At 37.0% G+C, this 20,284-nt stretch overlaps 1 protein-coding gene across 4 annotated transcripts in view; it reads left to right on the plus strand.

Annotated features, from left to right (window-relative positions):
- DCLK2 (doublecortin like kinase 2) overlaps nucleotides 1–20,284 on the plus strand; it is an 84,037-nt gene that overhangs the window by 60,911 nt on the left and 2,842 nt on the right. For 2 of the 4 annotated variants that reach the window (XR_011337323.1, XR_011337324.1), the window contains 9 exons: nucleotides 4,453–4,510; nucleotides 8,543–8,662; nucleotides 10,381–10,527; nucleotides 12,401–12,534; nucleotides 13,803–13,880; nucleotides 15,387–15,483; nucleotides 16,356–16,436; nucleotides 16,849–16,965; nucleotides 18,012–18,094. Coding sequence is in view for 2 of the 4 variants with exons in the window: in XM_069855342.1 (XP_069711443.1) it covers nucleotides 4,453–4,510; nucleotides 8,543–8,662; nucleotides 10,381–10,527; nucleotides 12,401–12,534; nucleotides 13,803–13,880; nucleotides 15,387–15,483; nucleotides 16,356–16,436; nucleotides 16,849–16,965 (832 nt within the window). In the remaining 2 variants the exon portion in view is untranslated. The remainder of the gene's footprint in view (nucleotides 1–4,452; nucleotides 4,511–8,542; nucleotides 8,663–10,380; nucleotides 10,528–12,400; nucleotides 12,535–13,802; nucleotides 13,881–15,386; nucleotides 15,484–16,355; nucleotides 16,437–16,848; nucleotides 16,966–18,011; nucleotides 18,095–20,284) is intronic. The other 2 variants (XM_069855342.1, XM_069855343.1) reach the window with 1 other exon arrangement.

Genomic DNA, 20,284 nt, shown 5'->3' on the forward strand with positions numbered 1-20,284 from the left:
CTGTCTTCATCAAACTGAGAACTATGTCAACTTCTTAAATATTACAAGGAGTCTCCAACAACGCAAATACTGGGCAAATTCAGCGAATGTCTGTAAAAACCATAAAAGTTACAGGAACAGTTTATTTTATTAGATCCTCATCTGCTGGTTGTATTTAAATGAAAAGAAAGATAGTTTATGAATGGAGAAATCTCATTCCAGTCTTAGCAGATCGTAGATGCATAGATAGATACTTTTGCTGAATCATATAAATGGGTCAAAAGGGTTAGTTACTGAGGCTGAACCTGGCCTGAGTAGAGGCCCCCTCTACTGAAACACAGGTGACTTACAATTCATAACTTTTTATAGCCATTACTGCTTTTTCTCAAGGGAACTGTTTCTTCATCATGTATCTGGATTATTTCTCTCCATTACAGAGAATAATATAGAGAGGTGGTTTGTGACACACGCTCTTCTGCTTTATGTCAGCAAATAACAATTGTTATTTTTAGTACTTTTTTGAGGAAGCGATGTATAAGCATACAAGGTTTATAGAGTGAAAAATAAAGACTGAGGTAGCAGCCCCTAGAGATACAAGCAGAGTACAATGCTGATAAAGGAATAATGGCTAGATGTGATCTGAGTATGCTGCAATTAATGCTCAAAACCTGTTCCTGTTGCAGGTACAGGTTTAAGACAGTGCTCCTCATAAGTGTTAACATCTAGACATCAAGGTCTTGGGATTATTTTCTCTTTTTGAACAATTTCTAACAACAAACTCTGGTTCCTGACAAGCGTTACCACATCAGTGTGTAATCATATCCCTACTGCTTCAAACACTGCAGATTTGTTACAGAAACCATGAGAAGGCAATATTGCCAGCTGAGTTGCAACTGAATTTCTATCCATTTAATTTTGCAAGAAGCTAAACATAAGAGGCTTGAGTGGAAGAGAAAAGAAGAATAGACTATTACGGTTGGAAAGGACCTACACTGACCAACTAGTCCAACTGCCTGACCACTTCAGGGCTGACTAAAAGTTAAAGCATGTTATCAAGTGCGTTGTCCAAATGCCTCTTAAACATTGGCAGGCTTGGGGCATTGACCATCTCTCTAGGAAGCCTGTTCCAGTGTTTGACCACCAGCAGGTTGCCCTCTTGACTGAGAGAGCACTGCTGATTCACGCTGACATGCTGACTCATAACTTAGCCTGCCATTAACCAGCACGCCCAGGCCACTTTCTGCAGGACTGCTGTCCAGCCACCTCTCTTCCAATTTATACTTGTGCCTGGCGTTACTCCATCCTAGGTGCCTCTTGAGCTATACGAGGAGTTCCCTCTTCAGCCAAGCAGTTCATCTGCCCTGCTTGCCTGACTTACGACACACTGGGATTGCCTGCTCCTGTGTTTTTAAAAGGTGGTTCTTAAAGATTGCCCAGCAATTGTGAACTCATAAGCCCTCAAAAGCAGATTACCAGGGTATTCTGCTAAATAGCTCCCTGAATAGCTCTAAGGTTTCTGTCTTGAAACCCAGCATAGGAACCCTGCTGTCTTCTTTTCTCATAATGCCAAAAATTTTAAATGCAACCATTACATGTCACTGTGACCAAGACAGCCATCTAGCATTAACATCCCCAACAAATCTTCTCTGTTCACAAACAGCAAGTCTAGTACTGGCGACAAGAAATGATCTCCTACAAACTGCAAGAATTCCCAAGACCTGCTCGTCAGAGCAGTATGATATTCCCAGTTGATGTCTGGGAAGTTGAAATCTCCCATGAAGACAAGGGCTACTGGTTCAGAAATTTCTCCTAATTGCCTGTAGAATAACTCATCAGTACTTACATCCTGGCTGGGTGATGAGTTTTCCATCCCCCTGATATTCACCCAAAAGCTCTCAGCCACATTATCACTAGCTTTAAGGGCTGTACAATCAAAGCTGTCCCTTACATATATTGCAACACCTCCCCTACCCTGTCTCTCCCTTCTGCACAGCCTGTAGCCCTTCATCCTAGCACTCCAGTTGTGGGGCTTATTCCACCAAGTCTCACTAATACCAATGGTTTCGTAGACCTGAGAGATGAGCAACGCTTCCAGTTCATCCTGTTTGTTACTCTTACTGTATATGACCGTGTACAAGCATTTCTGAGATGTGTCTGGAGCCCTTTGTACTTCCAGGAGCAGTGCAAATGTTCCCTCTAGCATTGTCACCCTGGGACAATGCTGTGCCAACCCTTGGCTTACCTACAGCTCTCTGTCAGCCCCACCAGCTTACACTCAAAGATGTGTTTTCCCCATCCCAACAGGTGGATCCTGTTAGGCTCCAGCATGCCTTGTCTCTTGAAGAGACATGGTTTAAAAACCCCAAATTTGGGTGCTGACACCAAATGAATTATGTTTCATAGTATTTTCCCATGCATCCTGAAACTGGCCACACATCCCTTTTAATCTATAGACCGAACTACATTCATGAACAGGTTAAAAGTAAAAAGTAATGTAATTTATTATTTTTGGGAATAATAATTGTGCATTATAGAAATCACTTAAGTTCCACTGAAAATGGAACAAGGGTCACTAGGTCACTTGGGTTTCAAAATGACATCTGTGCTTTTTTGGAATGAGGACTCGACTAGAAAAACAACCTTCCAATTATTTTTTTTAAAGGAAAAATTAAACTTGGAAATCTAGTTTTGTAAGTGATCCAATCTTTATATTTAGTGAAACATGATTAAATTACTTTTATGTAAAACATACAATAGTTGTTAATAATGAGAGAGGAAATGCCAATGATAAATTCTTGTCTTTTGATTCATGTTAATTATTATACTTAATTTCTAATAGTGTTGTGCTTAGGAACCTTAGTTGTTGAGCCAGGATTTTATTATACCAGCTGTTCTACCAAAAGAATAAGACGGTCTCTTTTGCAAAGGGTGCCTATATGTCTATATATAAAGACATGAGTCAACAGATGGACAGTGACAGCTAGACGGAAGAATACCAGAAGCCTGTCAGACTGGTGTATGATAGGCAGTGGTATCAGCACACAAATTATGTGGATGATATCCATTTTTTTTTCTTAGATGCTATAGTAAAGGATATTTGCAAGAGGGATTTGAAGTTGGTTAATGAATTGGCTTTGTGCATGTTAACTCCTCTTTATCTACAGCCTAAGTGCCGAAGGTTTACTGAGTGGGTTTTGCTGATCAGTTGTTTGCAGGCTTTCAGATAATGTACTTAATTTAGTGTAACGCATAAATTGTGATTCTGAATTACACATTGTCTTCATAGTAGATTTTCTATCAGGTCTGTAATATGAGAGGATGGCACTTCACAGATACCATTTAGATAACACTTGTATCTAAAGACCAGATCAGGTTGTAACTATGACAACCTCACAGATACAGCTGCTCTTTCAGAGCAGATATTCTCTACTGCATGTTTTTCAATAATGGATAAATTGAATGTGAAACATTAATTGAGTTTCTTTTTTCAGGGTACTAATATTTACTATTTGTGTCTAATGCCAAAAGTATACTGGGAGTTATCCTGGATGTTTACAAACATGCCTGACTTTTGCTTTTGTATATGCTTCTGATGTTTTTTGCCATACATGCTAGTGGTGTTCTGATGCACATTGGATTCTGTAGGTACTGCTGCAACAATACTAGCAACAGGGTCTTATGGCATTTTCTTGTGATTTTTAATTTTTTTAATTCATCATTAATATAGGTAGAAATTAGTTCTCTGTTTAAAAAAAAAAAAAGGTAATTCATTTGTGTTCTCTCATTTTCTCCCCTTTGGAAGGAGTGGAGGTTTTTAATTGCTTAAAGGGATGAAAGGCAAACAAGAACTCCTTTCAGTGAGCATTTTTACTGAAAACAGTAATCCTTTTTACTTTGTGTATAACCACCCTCTTAAATGCCATGGGGTTTTTGATGACAACTATAGAATTCAACAGAAGACACTAAAAAAAAATAAAGAATGAAATACAAAAAGGTCAAAATTAGTGCCTAATACATTCTGCCAGATTTTAGAGTAGTCTGTAATAAACATGGGGTTTTAGCTCTGCTGTACCCTATTGCATTTTTCTACTAGGGTATCGATCTTTCTTCTTTTCACTTACCCATAAACGTGTATCTTTAAAGCCTACCAACTGAACAAAGCTGTATAGAAAGCTCAAGACAAATGTTGGATGTTGCATTAAAGAAGTGACAGAGTTGTGCCAGGTCACAGAAGGATGAATTGCAGATGGAGACTGGGATTAATACATAAAGTGAGCTAGGTTGTGGTAGTCAGGGAAACAGCAGGCACAAATGCTGCTGAGAAAACAAGCACAATCAAGTCTGTTCTGCGAATTTTCTGTCAGCAACCTCCATGGGTCAAGGCATTCTGTTATGATGATCTATATGCTTTTAGATAAAGCCATAATTTGTTGATCAGTTTCTAATTAATGGTTCTCATATTTCTCTTGCTAGATCCACAGGAAAGGAGTTTGCACTGAAGATCATAGACAAGGCTAAATGCTGTGGAAAGGTAGCGTACAATTAGCATGTATAAAAGAAATAGGAGAAACAGCACTAGCAGCTGCTCATTAACCGTAGATTGTGGGTGTGTTCGGGTTTTCTTACTATTTTCAGTATATCTCTTTACCAGGATCACAATGTGTCCAAGAAGCAAATAAAAAAAGAATAAAAGTGGTGATTGTAAGTCTACTAGATAATAGAGTAAAAACCAATCAGTCATCTATTTTATTGGGTTAACAAAGAAAATGCTAGTAGATGTCCAAAATATATTTAGAAAGATATTGATCTGTAAAATTTTAGAGAGGACATTTGCAACTATAGATGTATTTACATACTTCCTATCTCTCTCTGCCTCTTATTTTTATCTTTTTATGGCTCTACATCCACTTTTTTTATGCATAGAATAAGGATTTGGAAATAAATTTTTGTAACCATTTCTTTATGTTTGTCTAGTTTCATCATCCTGTGTAACAAAGATCTCTTAACAAAGGAGTTCCTCAAACTTTCTTTTTAATTCAGGCTCAGAAAAAAAAAAAAAGAGCCCAAAACTGTCTCTTCAGCAGAACAGCATGTTACATAATTGAAGCAAATATCTCTGAGAGCGTCAGGCCTCTTCTTCACCTTCCTCTCAAGTAGAGAGATTTTTCAAAAAGGAAGAAGAAGCCCCCCAACCTGCAGCCAAGAATCTAAACTAAGTGTTAGAGTAGAATAGATAATGACAAAGAAAATATTTCTCTTCTCACTGCATTGCAGTACCTTAAAAACAAAGTGCTCTTGAGGAGCTTAGGAATCAAATGGGTCATAGTTGAGTGTTAGCTAAAAGAACACTGAGGGCACGGTATTAATTAGCAGACAAATTCTGAATTAAAGTCTCTTTGAGAGTAAGAAATATGCCATTTTCTCAAGGATGACTGAAAAGATGGACCTCTTGATGCAAATACCTTATTTCTTTATGTTTACACAGAAATTATTCTGGAGGTAGCTTTACAGTCGATTACAATGCTTTACAATGCTTTTAATTCAAAGGTGCCCTTTTTGTCAATTACATAGAATAACTGCTCTGAAGTTTAATTCAGAGCTCCAAATGCTGAATGTGACCTTGTAGGAAGATGTAGCAAGTCTATATGAACTTCTTTGTTGTGGTGAGGAGCTGTATATTGCTGTACACTAACACGTTACTGGCTGTGATGACTTGCTTTAAGTAGAGGTCCTCAAACAGAAATGTTTTATCTATGCAGATTTTAAATTGTGTATTAGGTGCTGGGAGATGAATGTTCCTGACTCCCCATCACTTTATCTCATATTCCCTAGGTTTATCTAAGGGAAAGCTTAGAAAGGAATCTTAAAAATATGTAACTACAGGAAAAACTGCTAGAATTGCCTCTTTGAGATTAAAATGTTGGCGTTTCTTTGGCTGTGGGAAGGGTGACCCAGTGTGTTTCGTTGCAGAAGAAAATTTTGGGGTGATGTGCGCAGCTAAGAAGTTTAGATGTTTTTTATTACTTGTCAAAGTCAGCTGCTTAGGTATCATAAATTGGAATGGTCTAGAGATAGGAAATACATTTTACACAGCAGACTTAAGACATATTTTCTGTTTTATCGTTCTCACTGCTTTGAAACAAACAAAAAAAATCCATCTTGTGGATGCATACATGTCTGCTTTGAAAGGACTTGAATCTGTACAGCTACATAACTGTAGCATGGCCTCAAGCTCCACCAGGAGAAGTTTAGGCTGGACATTAGGAAAAAATTTTTCACAGAAAGGGTCATTGGGCACTGGAACAGGCTGCCCAGGGAGGTGGTTGAGTCACCTTCCCTGGAGGTGTTTAAGGCACGGGTGGACGAGGTGCTGAGGGGCATGGTTTAGTGTTTGATAGGAATGGTTGGACTCGATGATCCGGTGGGTCTCTTCCAACCTGGTCATTCTATGATTCTATAACAGATCTATGTGTATGTACAAGCAAAGAACTGTTGTTAAGAAGATGGTTATACCTGTTAAAGCAGCAGCAGAAGCGTCCAGGAAAAATTCCAACAAAGAAAATTAAAATTTGCTATGGATTAGTGCTTCCTCACTCTGTTTCATGTGCCAGCATAAGCTCTGCCTTAAAAATGCTCATCATGACTTGTATGTTGCTCACTGCTCTCTAGCAGTTTACCTTGGATGTCCTAACACTTGAATCCAGTTGACTAATGTTAATTATACAATAATTTCTCTGTAAGTAAATCATATTAATATAGACTGAAAGCTGTATTGCGCTATCCAGAACAACATTATAAGTTTGAGAATTATTATTTTTTTACTTGACAAAATATAGCAAAAACAGTGGGGTGCTTGAAAATAACTGACTTCATATTAGCATTTTGAGGGCAGGTGTTAAAACAATAGCTCAATAGTGTTTTAGAGCCTTTTTAAATAAACAATAATATTTTTATAAATAAGCATTACTTATGCCTGAACTTTATTTAAAGCAATTAACAATTTAGTCAAGTGAAACAAAGAAAGCACAGGTAATGCTACTGGGCCATAGTTGTAATTAATAGATGTAATAATTTAGAATGTTGTCTGTTCTTTAGGTAAGAAAAGCTATAATAAGAATTCTAGGTTTTGCTTGGACTTTTAATGCTAGTTTTTAATTTACAGGCTTCCATCCATAACGCTTGGTACGCTGTAGCTGTTCACTTTTGTCTGTTGATTAGATTCAGCATTGTGTTTAACAAAATTGCTTCATGTTTGTTTGTTTTTTTTCCTCCAGAGCACTTTGCTTGGAGCAGACATATGTTTGTTCAGAATGACAATTGATGCTCTTTCAAACTGAATTTCAAAGGTGTGACTGTTTAACCCATGTCTGCCGCACCATACTCACAAAATGAGATGCACACATGGCATGTGGTTTCTGAGTTACGTAGCCACATAAAGCTTTGGTAAAAACACAATGCATCCGTAAATAACCCTGGAAATAGAAGGTGAAATTGTGTAAGATCTTCTATCACTGACTATACACAGTGGATCACATCTACTTCTACTGCTCTGCTCACAAATAAATGCATGAAGTGCATGCTACTAATCAGTGGATTAAATGTGAATAAGTTCCAAGTCCAGGGGTACATATTTGTTATCTGACAAAGTGTAAGGAAACCAGTGTTTTATGCAAGCATTGTTACTTACTTTGCAGTGAACCTAAATACAATATCTGTATTCCAGTACAGGGAAAATGCAAATCATTTGCAAAAAAGGAAAATGCAAAGCATTCTTCACATGAAAGGGGCATGTACTTTGCATGTACTTGGTTAACTTCTGTGTTAACCAAGTGCTAAGATGTTCTAGAAAACAGAACATTCCGAAGGTAATTTGTTCTTGAAACCCTTTACTTCCTCAAAAGCACAGGGAAAGGGAAATTAAACTCAATCTGTGTGATGTTAAGCTGTTAGAGCCACAACAACTTAACTGAGCTGTTACATATCTTGCAGATTGTAAATCTGAACATACATATAAAATGAACTTAAATCTGTAACTAAAGCAGTTATAATATTCTTCCTGTGTATAATTTACAACTTTTTTAAAAAATAAAGCCTTTGAAAATAAGTCTCAGGTAATTTGTCCTTGAGTAGCCTATGCTAAATGAGAGGTGAAGGCTGGAGAGGATCAAGCGCATGTTAACTGTTGATGGGGGTGGCAGGTTACAATGATCCGGCTCAGAGGCAGGAGGGGGAGGGGAGTCTGAACTTAATTTCACGTCATAATACCCACAATAAGAATATAATCTGCACTTCTTAAATTGCTGTCATGTTCTGGCATCTTTTGCCAGAGATACACCATTGGTTATGTGTCTGAAATACGGTATGTTAAATTAAATTTGGTCAGTGGTGAAGTACAGTTGGGTTAAAATACAAGTTAAAATCCAGCATCTGACACTAACCCTCTACTATATAAATTAAACAGCAGAAAGGGTGGTCACTGGTCAAGTGGTGAGCTGATTAAAGGAAAAGTGAATTGACAGTTTCGTGTCTATTCAGACTAACTTCCGTCCTCTTTTCTGAACAGGAACACCTGATTGAAAATGAAGTGTCTATTCTGCGTCGAGTGAAGCATCCAAATATCATTATGCTTATAGAGGAAATGGACACCCCAACAGAACTCTATTTGGTAATGGAGCTGGTCAAGGTAAGGCTAAGAAGACTTTTTTTAAAAAAAACTTCTCTGTGTTAGTATAAAATCTGAGAAGTATCTAGGGATGTTAAGGTCTTGGGAGGTATAATCAGATAAGATTTCGGTGGCAACCTGCATTTTTAATCATGTAAATACTCTTGTCAGTCAGTTATATTAAAGGAATTTGTTTCTTCAGTTGTAATTAGGCTATTTACACAGATTTGAGGTAATTCTGCAATGTGCAGTCTAGAAAGAAGTGGATAGTGGTTTTTATGTCATGTTTACAATATGCGAGCATAGTAGTGGTATGCATTTACTGACAGAAAACTTGCATTTATTTCACTAATATCTGTATTTAATCATTTGCTTTAAAGAAACAATCTCTCTTTAATGAACTTATCTTAATAGAGAGTGGATACAACAAATAGTTTAAACCAGTGGTTATGGTCTAGCAATATTAAAACTCAAAAAATCTCACCTGTTTTGCTTGTATCAAACATTCGTTCATTCATTCGCCTTATTTCCAATTTACCAGAAAATAGATGCTGCTTTACACGTGTACAGAGAAAACAAAAACCTGCATTTTGCTTTCACCTTGTGAACCAAATGCACAAATTATATTAAGTTTTAGCCGTGCGCTTTCTTGTATGTATTCTGTACGTATACAGCAACACTGCACATTAGCTTGATCAGCATGTCAGATACAAATAATGTATATTGTCATAATCCCTTTCTATTTCTGTCTGAAACATTGTTAGATTCAAGAGTCTGCTCTAGAATGGTTGCCAGCCTGGGAAACCTCTAAAAGAAGTCTGCAGTTGTTGAATTCATAATTTCTGTAGCCTACCCATTTCTCTTCCTTTTCTAGAGCTATTTTTATATAGTAGAGGCTTTTATTGGTTTAAGACAGTATGTTTTTTATATTTTAATACACCACCATCTTGGCCTGTATTTCCTGAATTGCTGCTTCTTTTCCATGAGTATTGAAATGCTTGGAATGCCACCCACAGCTCAGACAGATCACTCCTACAGATGTATCCAGGGTAACCATCATGGAGACACCCACATAAAATTTCTTGCAATGACTGGTAATGCTGCATCAGTAACTCACTTACATGTTGTTCTGTATTCCAAGAGGAACAAGGTAGCCATAATCAGAGACTGCGCAACTGGCATATTCAGAAATCGCCTGTAGGTTCTGCATTTTGGTGTATCATAGGATCATTTAGGTTGGGAATGAACATGCTTGTCCTCTTCATCTATTTTTATTTTATATTTCTGCAATATCTACAGAAATTCCAATTTGCAGTTTATTTCATTAGGCTTTTTATTTTAGTGTTAATTTCTGTAACTATAGGCTTTACTCAAAATCAGGGCTGGTTTTTGCAGTGTAAAGGTATTATAAGATGAAGGAAAGGGGAAAACGTATGACTGTTATGTGTAGGTACTATAAATGAGTGATCAAAGGTAGCAAGATCAATAGAATGAAATCAAGACAGAGAAGAGTTGAAATTTGCCCAAGCTCAGACTCCAGGAGCTTGGTCTACAGCTGAGAATCAACGTAGGCGACACAAGTCCCAGTCTAGTATCTTACTGACAAGATCATCTTTCTGTAAAATATTTTTTTTTAACCATTTAACAGGCCTTTTGTAAAGGAAGATTTTACAAAGCTTTTTTTATGAAATATCATGTACATAATTGTTTTTCATATAGTGATCTTTCCATTACTTTAGGGAGGAGATCTATTTGACGCTATCACTTCTTCTACAAAATATACAGAGCGAGATGGGAGTGCAATGGTCTACAATCTAGCCAGTGCACTCAAATACCTTCATGGTCTCAACATTGTGCACAGAGATATCAAGCCTGAAAATCTCCTGGTATGTCCCATTTATTATATTTTCTCTTACTTCATTCTCATTAATGCGAATGCTTGTCTATAAATGTCAAGGAGCTGAGCAGAGAACAGCAGGAATATCAATTTAGAATAAGTATGTATGAAATAAATCTTCTGCCATGAGATAGCAATCATCGTAGCCCGAGTGAGCTGTGCTCAAACTTGTCCTTAGACCTATCTTTATTTACATTTTGATTGGCTGTCATTTGGGTAAGCAGGATTATTATCTCACAAAACAATGAATTTTAAAGCTATGTCAATGAATTATTCATTATAGCTTGCAAGTGGGAGAAAAGGCGGTCTGAGCGCCATTTCTTTGAATGATCATATGGTTATCTCAAGCGTTATTTTTTTCTTTCACTGTCATCTGACAACTACATCCGTCACTACAGGAACATCTTTCTGATGATTTACCAGTATTCTAGCCATGAATTAACTCTGTACATGCATTTTTTTTGACCTAGGGGGACTAACTACTTTTGTTTTCAGTAGACACAAAATAATTGTGTTGACAAGAGTTAACATGAATTCTGCTCTGGGAGCTTCTTGGACTACAGTTCACAGAATGGGAACAGCATGTTATCTTGCTTATACACAGAGGTTATACATATTATATACTGGTTATTAGCACACAAACCTAAAAAACAGGGCTGTAATCTCTCCTGTTTGAGCTACTGTCATCAGCAATGCTAGGAGCTTTTATCAACACTTATGATATTTCTTGAAGCCTTCTGTGATGTTGGTCAGTTCTATTTAATGAAGCTACAAGTAGAGTAGAAATCTTGGCTTATCCCAGACTGGATTTTGAACTATTACAAGGATAGGGCTATAAGTTGAAAATATTTTCCAATTAATAGTCAATTCTTTCCCAACTAATTCCACTGACAGTGTTTAGCAATTTAAATAAGCCCTCTAATAAATTAGTGTTTAGCAAAAGGAAGGATGGGGGAGGTGCTTCTCGAAAAGGTAGTCACAGTAACATGGCACTTAATGAGTGAGCCTTCCACCTTCATTTTCTTTATCAGTGCATCTTCAAACACAGCCAGTCCAAAGAAATAAATTCAGCCATTCTGGAGATTGTGGAGTCCTACATTCTTGAAACTAGACCCATTGAAATCACGTTAACAAACATTTGACTTTAAGAACAAAGCTGAGACTAATTTATTAGGGATATTTCTTTCACTGTTGGTCTGTTCTGGTTTTATTTACTCTTGCTATAACTGTCATATAATACTTCTCTTTCTATTAAAATTTAGCTTCTTTCATCAGCAAAATTACTAAGAACAAGTTGTGCTAGGTTTGTTATGGGGCATTTGGCAAGATGCACTTGGGTCTATACCGAAACCTAAACACTTCGCAGTCATATTTCTCATTCCTGTGAACTTGCTTAGACTAAGCTTAGGGAAGATATTTCCATATGAAATATCCAGTATGCTTACTGACCAGATTTATGATAAGTTTGTAAAAGATGTAATAAGTTCGTAAAATCTGATCATAGCTGCCAATCCCACTTTAAATTCTAGGTCCCGATCAAATATAAGTACAGTATTATGTTTTCCTTAATATATTTAAAACTTCTTAGCATTCTGTGATTGGGTTTTCTGTCCACCTCTCTAGTTGCTTGAGGCTGCATCACGATCTGACCTGTGTAACTGGCGGACAGTTCTATTGAACATCAGCTGCACTGTGGCAATCAATGGTCATACCATTTTTCTCTTCTTTCCCTACATGGCTGTGGAAGTTACCTCTTTTTCCTGTCTTCTTGGTGTGATGGTTATTATTTTACAAACAAATTAAAGGATTTAAAAAATGCAGATGTTCTCCTCCTCATTCTGTCTTTGTTTTGCTGATTCTAGGTGTGTGAATATCCGGACGGAACCAAGTCTTTGAAGCTAGGAGACTTCGGACTGGCAACTGTGGTTGAAGGACCTTTATATACCGTGTGTGGTACACCCACATATGTGGCTCCAGAAATCATTGCAGAGACAGGGTGAGGATCACTGACTAAGACACAAGTCTTGTAACCAGTTATTTTTGCCAGGTAACTCCTAACTGTTGTAAGAACTAGAATGCTCTAATAGGATGGTCCTCCATCTTTTTGCAACCAAACCACCCATGAGAAAACAGACATCATTCAGTTCCTCAAACAGGCAAGTTTTCTTGCTCACTCTGCTCCCAGAAGTCACCTTTGCCTCCTTGCCATCTCCCTAGGCCCAGTTCAGGTGTATTGGAATTTATTGTTTTGTATTCCCTGCTTCACCTCACTATTTAGAGCCGTGGCAGCTGCTTGGGGAAAAACAGGCAAGCCAAACAGTATTTATGTTAGACATGGAATAATTTATATTGGAAGAGACTCCATAGGTCACCTGGCCTAAATCTGTACTTGGAGCAGGTCTAATTAGATCTTGTCAATTCAAGTGATCTCACTTGGGTGATATGTGCTATTTAATAACTGATGGTCTCATTAAAAAAAAAAAAAATACAAAAAAACCCCCCACAAAATAATTTTTTAAAATAGACTTTCATAAGACGTTGTTCCTTTTAGACCTATTAGACCTCCATTTGATGTTAGCTGACTCTTGCATGAGCTGCAACCATTCTGAATTTGGTCTTCCTAATGGAGGGAGGTTTGTTGTATTGTTTCAAGCATTGTTCAGTGCATTTGTCACATTGAGAAATATTTCACAGCTGCAGTGAGCTCAAAAGTCAAAAGCTACTCCATCTGCGTGTTTTAGACTTTGACAAGCTGAATCTACTGGATAGAAAAGAACAGGAAAAAAGACCTCTTTTTGACCTCTAGTGTTTTAATTTCTGTGCTTTAAAAGAAAAGTGCAGTTCTTTTTCCCTATGCTACTCACTCAAGAGACTGGAGAATTGGTATCTTTCTTGTTGCTTAGCAACACATAACCTTAGAGATAGTTACTTCAATATGAGGACTGAGAAAGCACATCCTTGTCTTTTATCATTAGTGATTCTGGATTGGGAAACCTTGATACTAAATTGAATCTAAGTATATTCAGAAGACCCTGGGGAGCCTTGAGGCTTATGAAAAAAATAAAAATCTATTTAAAAGCCCATGATGGATGTTAAATAAAATGATTCTTAGATACAAAATACATTTCTGCATCATCAACAAATAACTCAGAACACATTCTCAATATACTCATGTAAATATATTCAATTGTTTTATTGGAATGACTTTTGCTGTTTTGGGTTTTTTTAACATTCAGCACAAGTAATGCAGTCTTGTTTTCTCAGATATGGCTTAAAGGTGGATATTTGGGCTGCAGGTGTTATCACGTACATACTGTTATGTGGATTTCCACCTTTTCGCAGGTAAGTGCCACTGTATGTCAAAGGGAAAAAAGAAAGAGCCAAGTTCTTTCTGATCAAGTCTTACCTATCTCCCTGAAGAAGGCATCCTGAGGAAAAAAAATGATTAGATTGACACATTTTCTTTACCGTTTTTTGTGCCATTTTAAAAGAAAAAATTCTTTTCACTTGTCCCTCTTGTAAGGTTTTGGGATCAATGATATTTACTTTTTTCTATAAGGGAGCCACTAGCTAACTGCTGTGTGCAGGGATATAGTGTTGTGAGGGCAGAGCTTCTTTTCTTTTTGTCTGCCATGTGTATCCCAGTTCCATGAACGTGTATACTTTGCCCTCTAGTGCTTTTGTTTGGACACAGCAGCTTCCTGGTTTGTAGTGTTGAGCGTGAAGGTTAATGGTAAGCTGAGGTGAAAGGAAGAATTTGCTTATGTTGCAATTTTAGCCTTGTGAATTGTTTTGATAAGTGTTATGAGAGTGATGGAGTTCGCAGACATGATTCTGGCTACTCAGTGTCACAATATGTATGAGTTCTACGTAAAATGAAATGGATATGCTTTGTGGCTCAGCAATTATTTTTGCCAGGGAATGAGAAGGAATTGGCACATTTTAATAGGGGATTCTCCTCCTAGTTTCTAGTTATTTCTGCATGGTCTGTTTGTCGCTTTTTTTTACAGCAAAATACTTAGAGTTTTTAACTAAAAATCACCAAACTGAATACTTTGCAAAGAATACAATATAAACAATTGTCAATGGAAAAACTGTCAACTAGTTTAGGTTTTTGCATGTGGCTAGTTCATGTTTAAAACTAAATATGTTTTGAAAAATTTAGTATATAAATAAATGGCAACTATTTTGAATAGAGTTTAGGGGTTTAACGTGGAGAATTTCCATACCAGACTATTAGAATCAGGTTTTAACCAAGGCTACTAAATCTTTATTGCAAAACCAACCCAAGAGGCAAATTGTTCATTTCAGAAATAGGTTGAGTGGATGTTCACAATGTTTCCCATGTTTTTGATACAAAAGTACTTATCCTTTCAATATCAATAGCTTGCCAATACTCAGTAAACTAAATGTATCGTGTGTTTTCCATATCTCTTCTTTAAATTTTGAAAATTATCCTGTTGTGATAGCTTAACAGAAGAGACTCATTTCACTACATTTCTTCCCCCTATCAAATGTTTTCTATAGCAGGTCCTTTAGAACTGGGCTGGCAATTGACGTATTTTTTAATCACCTTTCCTAGTCCTGTACGTTAGCTATGCACTCTCTATTCCTGTGGAAGTCCTTTTCACCTCAGTAAATTAGTTTTTCTGTTTTTCTGTTTTCATCACTCCTGACAGCATAACTGTGGCAAACACCTCTAGAAATGTAGCCATTATATGTTTGCAGTTTATGCATTTATAGCAGTTTATATAACATAATTTCTGTTCCATCCCCAAATCAGGTTAAAAATTTGCATGACAAACTGACTTATTTCTCATGATCTTTTTTATTACTGCTGTTCTACAGTGAAAACAACCTTCAGGAAGACCTCTTTGATCAGATCCTTGTTGGAAAGCTGGAATTTCCTTCTCCCTACTGGGATAACATCACTGATTCAGCAAAGGTACTAGTATGTTTTCCAACCTGTAAAAGTGTTTCTGACAAGCCACTAAGAAGACTGTGCTCTGTTGGAACAGAAGATTCAGAGCAGATTCTTACCTGCTCTCCCAGCTGCTTCCCCTTTTTGTTAGTTAGTTTAACACTGCTTAATGAAAGTTCAGGATTTGCAGGTCATCATGTTATTGTCTGAGTGAGTAAGCGTAGCAAAATGCCAGTTGCATTCAGAGAACATCACATGCTATTCAGTTTAATTAATGATGGACTGTTATGGCAGGCTCAGTGCTTCAGTTGTAAAATAAGGGTCTCTTTGAAAGACATGGACTGAATGTAGTTGACATAATTTGTTCTTATTTTACTTGAGCCAGTTATTACATCTTTTCAAGAGGTGCACCCAGCTTGAGTTGCCATTGCTAAATATTTTTGGTGGTATCATTGCCATTTGTGTTTACAGTGATTGTGGCTGTAGGACACTTTTATTATGTGCATTTAAACTGCTCATAGAGGATCTCATCTGCCCGAGGTTTGTTTTAATTTCGGTCACCTGCATGAACATACAGAGAACACACTGAAACATTATAGCTGATTTTTTTAACATTTACTTTTCATTTGGTTTCGAAAGAGTTGGTGAAACATGAATACAGTAAGGAAGGTGATAGGAAACAAGCTGTATAGCATACTTTTATACCTAAAGGGCAAATTTTTCATTCCACTAAAGTCACACTGATATTGCTGGTTCTGCTGTCAGTGTAAGCTGGTTTTTCTTCACCTACATATCAGGAAAATTGTACTGAGAACTTGGTGCAACAGTATTTTCCATTTTAGTATCCTTCCCCACTCAAACTCTGCTTTTTCTTTTTTCTTTTTTTTTTAATAAAGGAGTTAATTAGCCTGATGTTACATGTGAATGCTGAAGCCCGATATACAGCAGCACAGATCCTAAGCCATCCCTGGGTGTCAGTGAGTATATTACATTTTACTTGTCTCAAATTTGATATTAAATCTTTAAATCAAACCATTAAAGTGAGTTTTCAGAAGCAGCAATACACCTCTACTATGCCCATTTCTGTTTATTGAACTTCTAGTCCCATTTTCATCTAAGAGAGAACAGCAAGTGTCTAAAGGTAGCTTCAGCCCTGACAACACTGTTAGCCTCTGGCATTTTAAGAAATAGAAGCTCATACATAAAACAGTGGTTTTATGACATAAATTGTAGTTTTTCTTAACCTGTTTGGACTATATCTCATGTAGCAGAGTGCATTCACTTTTGGGCTGCCTATCTGAACATTTACTTTGCATTAAAAAGCAGGAATTACCTGTTACATACTTCTGTTTTGTAATTAACTTGAATACTGTGTTTATTCTTATACAGGATGATGCTTCCCAGGAGAATAATATGCAAGCTGAAGTAACAGGTAAACTGAAGCAGCACTTTAATAACACCCTACCCAAGCAAAATAGCACATCTGCTGGGGTTTCTGTTATCATGGTAAGAGAAATGAACCTTTTTATACATAGATATTATACTTAGCATATTTTCCCAACAGTGGGAACGTATGGTGCAAGAATAGCAAAAGCAAAGCTAGAATAGTCTCTAATTCTAGTCTTTATTTATGTATAGTGTTGATTGTCTCATCACTGCTTGAGAGCAACCAATTCTATCACAGTGTGCTAGCTAAGCCATAAAAACAAGCTTTCACACAGAAACATGTAAACACTAAGTAGTTGTATGTTGAAATGAAGCTTATTAACAACTCAAAGACTTTCGTTGTAAAATTGTAATACTTTTATCCTACTGACCACCTAGTTAATTAAGTAGGCTTTTCCCCTCTGCCCGACCAATTATTACTTGATCTTGAGCATACTGTTGTTGAACACTATGCTTGCCAGGAAACCAAACTTCATTTCAGAAACTTTCTTCATAGTATTGAATGTTTACCACCTTAATTTTGTCCCAATCTAACCCCTGCTATGTTTTTTCTGTTCCCCAATGGGGAACTTTCTTCAAAGCAAACAAAGGAACCCAAATGACCTCTAGCTGAACTTTTATAAGCAGTCATTCCAGAAGGTAGACGTGTGAATCATGGTAGAAGAAATGTAGTTTACTGTTATCGGTACTCAGAACTGCTCTTCTAATTGACCGGTCACTTTTGCAAAGAACTACCTTTCTGTTCTTATTGTGGTCCATTGTTGTCTAATGCAAGGATGAACAGTGCACACTAAGAGTATCATCAGTTACTAAAAGAAAAATAAAACTGTCTGTAGTAGTAACTTAACAGTTGTTTCCACCTCTACCTGTTATTATTAGACTCAAAGTCTAGCCCACTTATGTTAACAAAGAATTGTTTTAATCATCTGAAAGTAGATACATCTAAATATTGTTTCTGCATACTTACATGCTTTTCCAAATACATTTATGTGAACTAAGTAGGCCAAATATTCAAAAGTAGGAAAAATAGTAACATAAAAATAGAAGGGAGAGAAGTCAGAACATGGATTTCAGATTCATGCTGTTGTCTACATTTCATTTGACAGTTTGACTTGACAGTTTGAGAGGGACTTCAGAGCTTCATTCTTTATACTGTTGAGACTATGGATAAGCCTGAAGCTGAAAACTGGTATAAAATGCACTATATGTAATAAAAGCAATTTTAATTCTAACTCTTAGCCCCTCTCCAACTTGCATGCCACTTAAGCCTGTCTCAGATCTCTGACACAGCGTAGCTTCTGGCTTCTTATTGGTGTGAGTTGTTTCTGATTCTGTTAGCTACTGACATTCCTTCAGCTAGGAAAGTACACCTTATTAAAACTTCATTTTCCCTTTCCCTGCCTTATTTCCTTCAAACAGGTATGGAAGGATGTAAATGCATAATTTGTCTGAATGCAGCTCTCACTTATTGCTGAAGGGAAAAGTATCATGTTCAAAACACCATAATCTAATGAGGGTTTTGTCCCCAGTTTTGTTATTCTTGCCCTGGTTTGTCTAGAGCATTGAAATTTAGTTATGTTCATGTCAAGAAGTTCTTCACTTGTACTAGCACTCATTGCTTAAAAAACATTCAGAATCAGATAAGCACAGTATTGTAATTCTCATGTATTGCAGTGCATTGCTATGTCAGTCCACCTGCATATTTAATGGAATCCCTTTTAGCATCTTCATTCAAATATTGTCATCTGGCCAATGCAGATAATACCATCATGTGGCAGATAAGTAAAACTGCACATACCTACTTCACTGTTCTCACACAGGAGACTTTCTGCCCCAAAAGCATGTTGCTGTTAATTCACTACTGACTTTTTTTGCCAATTTAAAAATGTTATGTAAATCTAAATTTTGTTGCAATTTTGTTAGTTCTGCTTAAAGTAAGTCTAGTTTCTGTCCCTTGCTTCCTTCCTTTTTCCTCCTTCCCCAATGCCTGCATTGCTTTCCTCTGAGTAGGTCCAAGGCAATGGTACGTACTAACTGCGATGCTTTGTTTTGCTGCACAAAAAATACATTCTCCATTTTTAACAAGAAAAAAGGAGAAATAACTTAGCCAGTCTGAAGCGGAAAGAGCTTTACAACCACACAAAACCAATAAAGGAAAATCTTTTAAACACTTACAAAAAAGGTTTCTGTAGTAAGTGATGCGTTTTTTAAATATTCTAGGCAAACACTGATATAACTAGTTATTTTTCACTCCCTCAAACATATCTTGGTCTATTCACCTGGGATTAATTTTGTGCATGTGTGTATCTTAAAATACCCAAAAGCAATTAGAAAAAGATGGGAATCCTATGAAGACAGAACCCCAAAAAACCCACCAAAATAAGTATTGTTTCCATTTAAAAGTAAAATTTTGTCACTTCAGCCTTTATGGTATCACAGAGCTAGTCAGAATGTAATCAGTCTTAAATTGATTAAAACCATTCTTAGCAATGGTTAAGCCTCCTCTTCAATCTCTAAAAAAAATCCTTAATTGCATAATGTAGCTATGTGTTGCTCTGTGCAAGGTCTGACAACTATCAGAGGCTGCTGTCAGGACAGCATGGGAGAAAATCACTGTCAGCATGAACTGAAAACATTTCCTTTCCCTTTTAAATAACTTATCCTGCCACTGAAACAGCAAAAACCTGTTTATTCACAGCTCTTCTTCCAGCAGGCAAAAGAGGAAATGCAATCCTGTCAGCAAAGCAGCTACTTTGATAATGATAAAACTACTGCACATCATAGCTAATCTCAAAAGCCTAGATACAGTTCAGCTAGTCATTTCTGTACAAGCTTTGTTTGCAGGGTTGATTGTTAGTAGCAGAGAATTCACCTGTGTATTATTCAATTTTCTCCTTGTACCTGTATGCATGTAGACTAATGTTGTGACCTGGGGGGAAGGGGAACAAACCCAACCCATGAAACACCCTAAATTCAAAATACTTTCTCTGTTCTTTCGCGAACTTTTATACTCAGTACTTTGGTCTGAAAAAGCCTGGCAGAAAGGGCCTGGGGGGAGGAGGAGTATCATGAGGTGGCTTGTTACCTCCCCTGACCCAGCACACAGCCAGATTGTTACACAAAATGGAATTGTTCCAGCAGGAGAGTCTGAGTGAGACTGATTCCAGAACAACCCAACATCTGTATACCTGCAAATTCTAGAAGCCCTCTATTTGAGAAATCAGAGATACTAGTCCATCTATCTTTGCTAAGTCAGGTAAAAAAGAGATTTTAATTTAGGTAACCTACAATGAAATAAGTCTTCACTACTTTTGGAAAAAGGAGGGTGAGTACGTACCTTGGAAAAAGGAGGATAAGATAGTAACTTATTTCTGCTGCC

The sequence above is a fragment of the Phaenicophaeus curvirostris genome, chromosome 4, assembly GCF_032191515.1.
Source record: "Phaenicophaeus curvirostris isolate KB17595 chromosome 4, BPBGC_Pcur_1.0, whole genome shotgun sequence".
Taxonomy (NCBI): domain Eukaryota; kingdom Metazoa; phylum Chordata; class Aves; order Cuculiformes; family Cuculidae; genus Phaenicophaeus; species Phaenicophaeus curvirostris.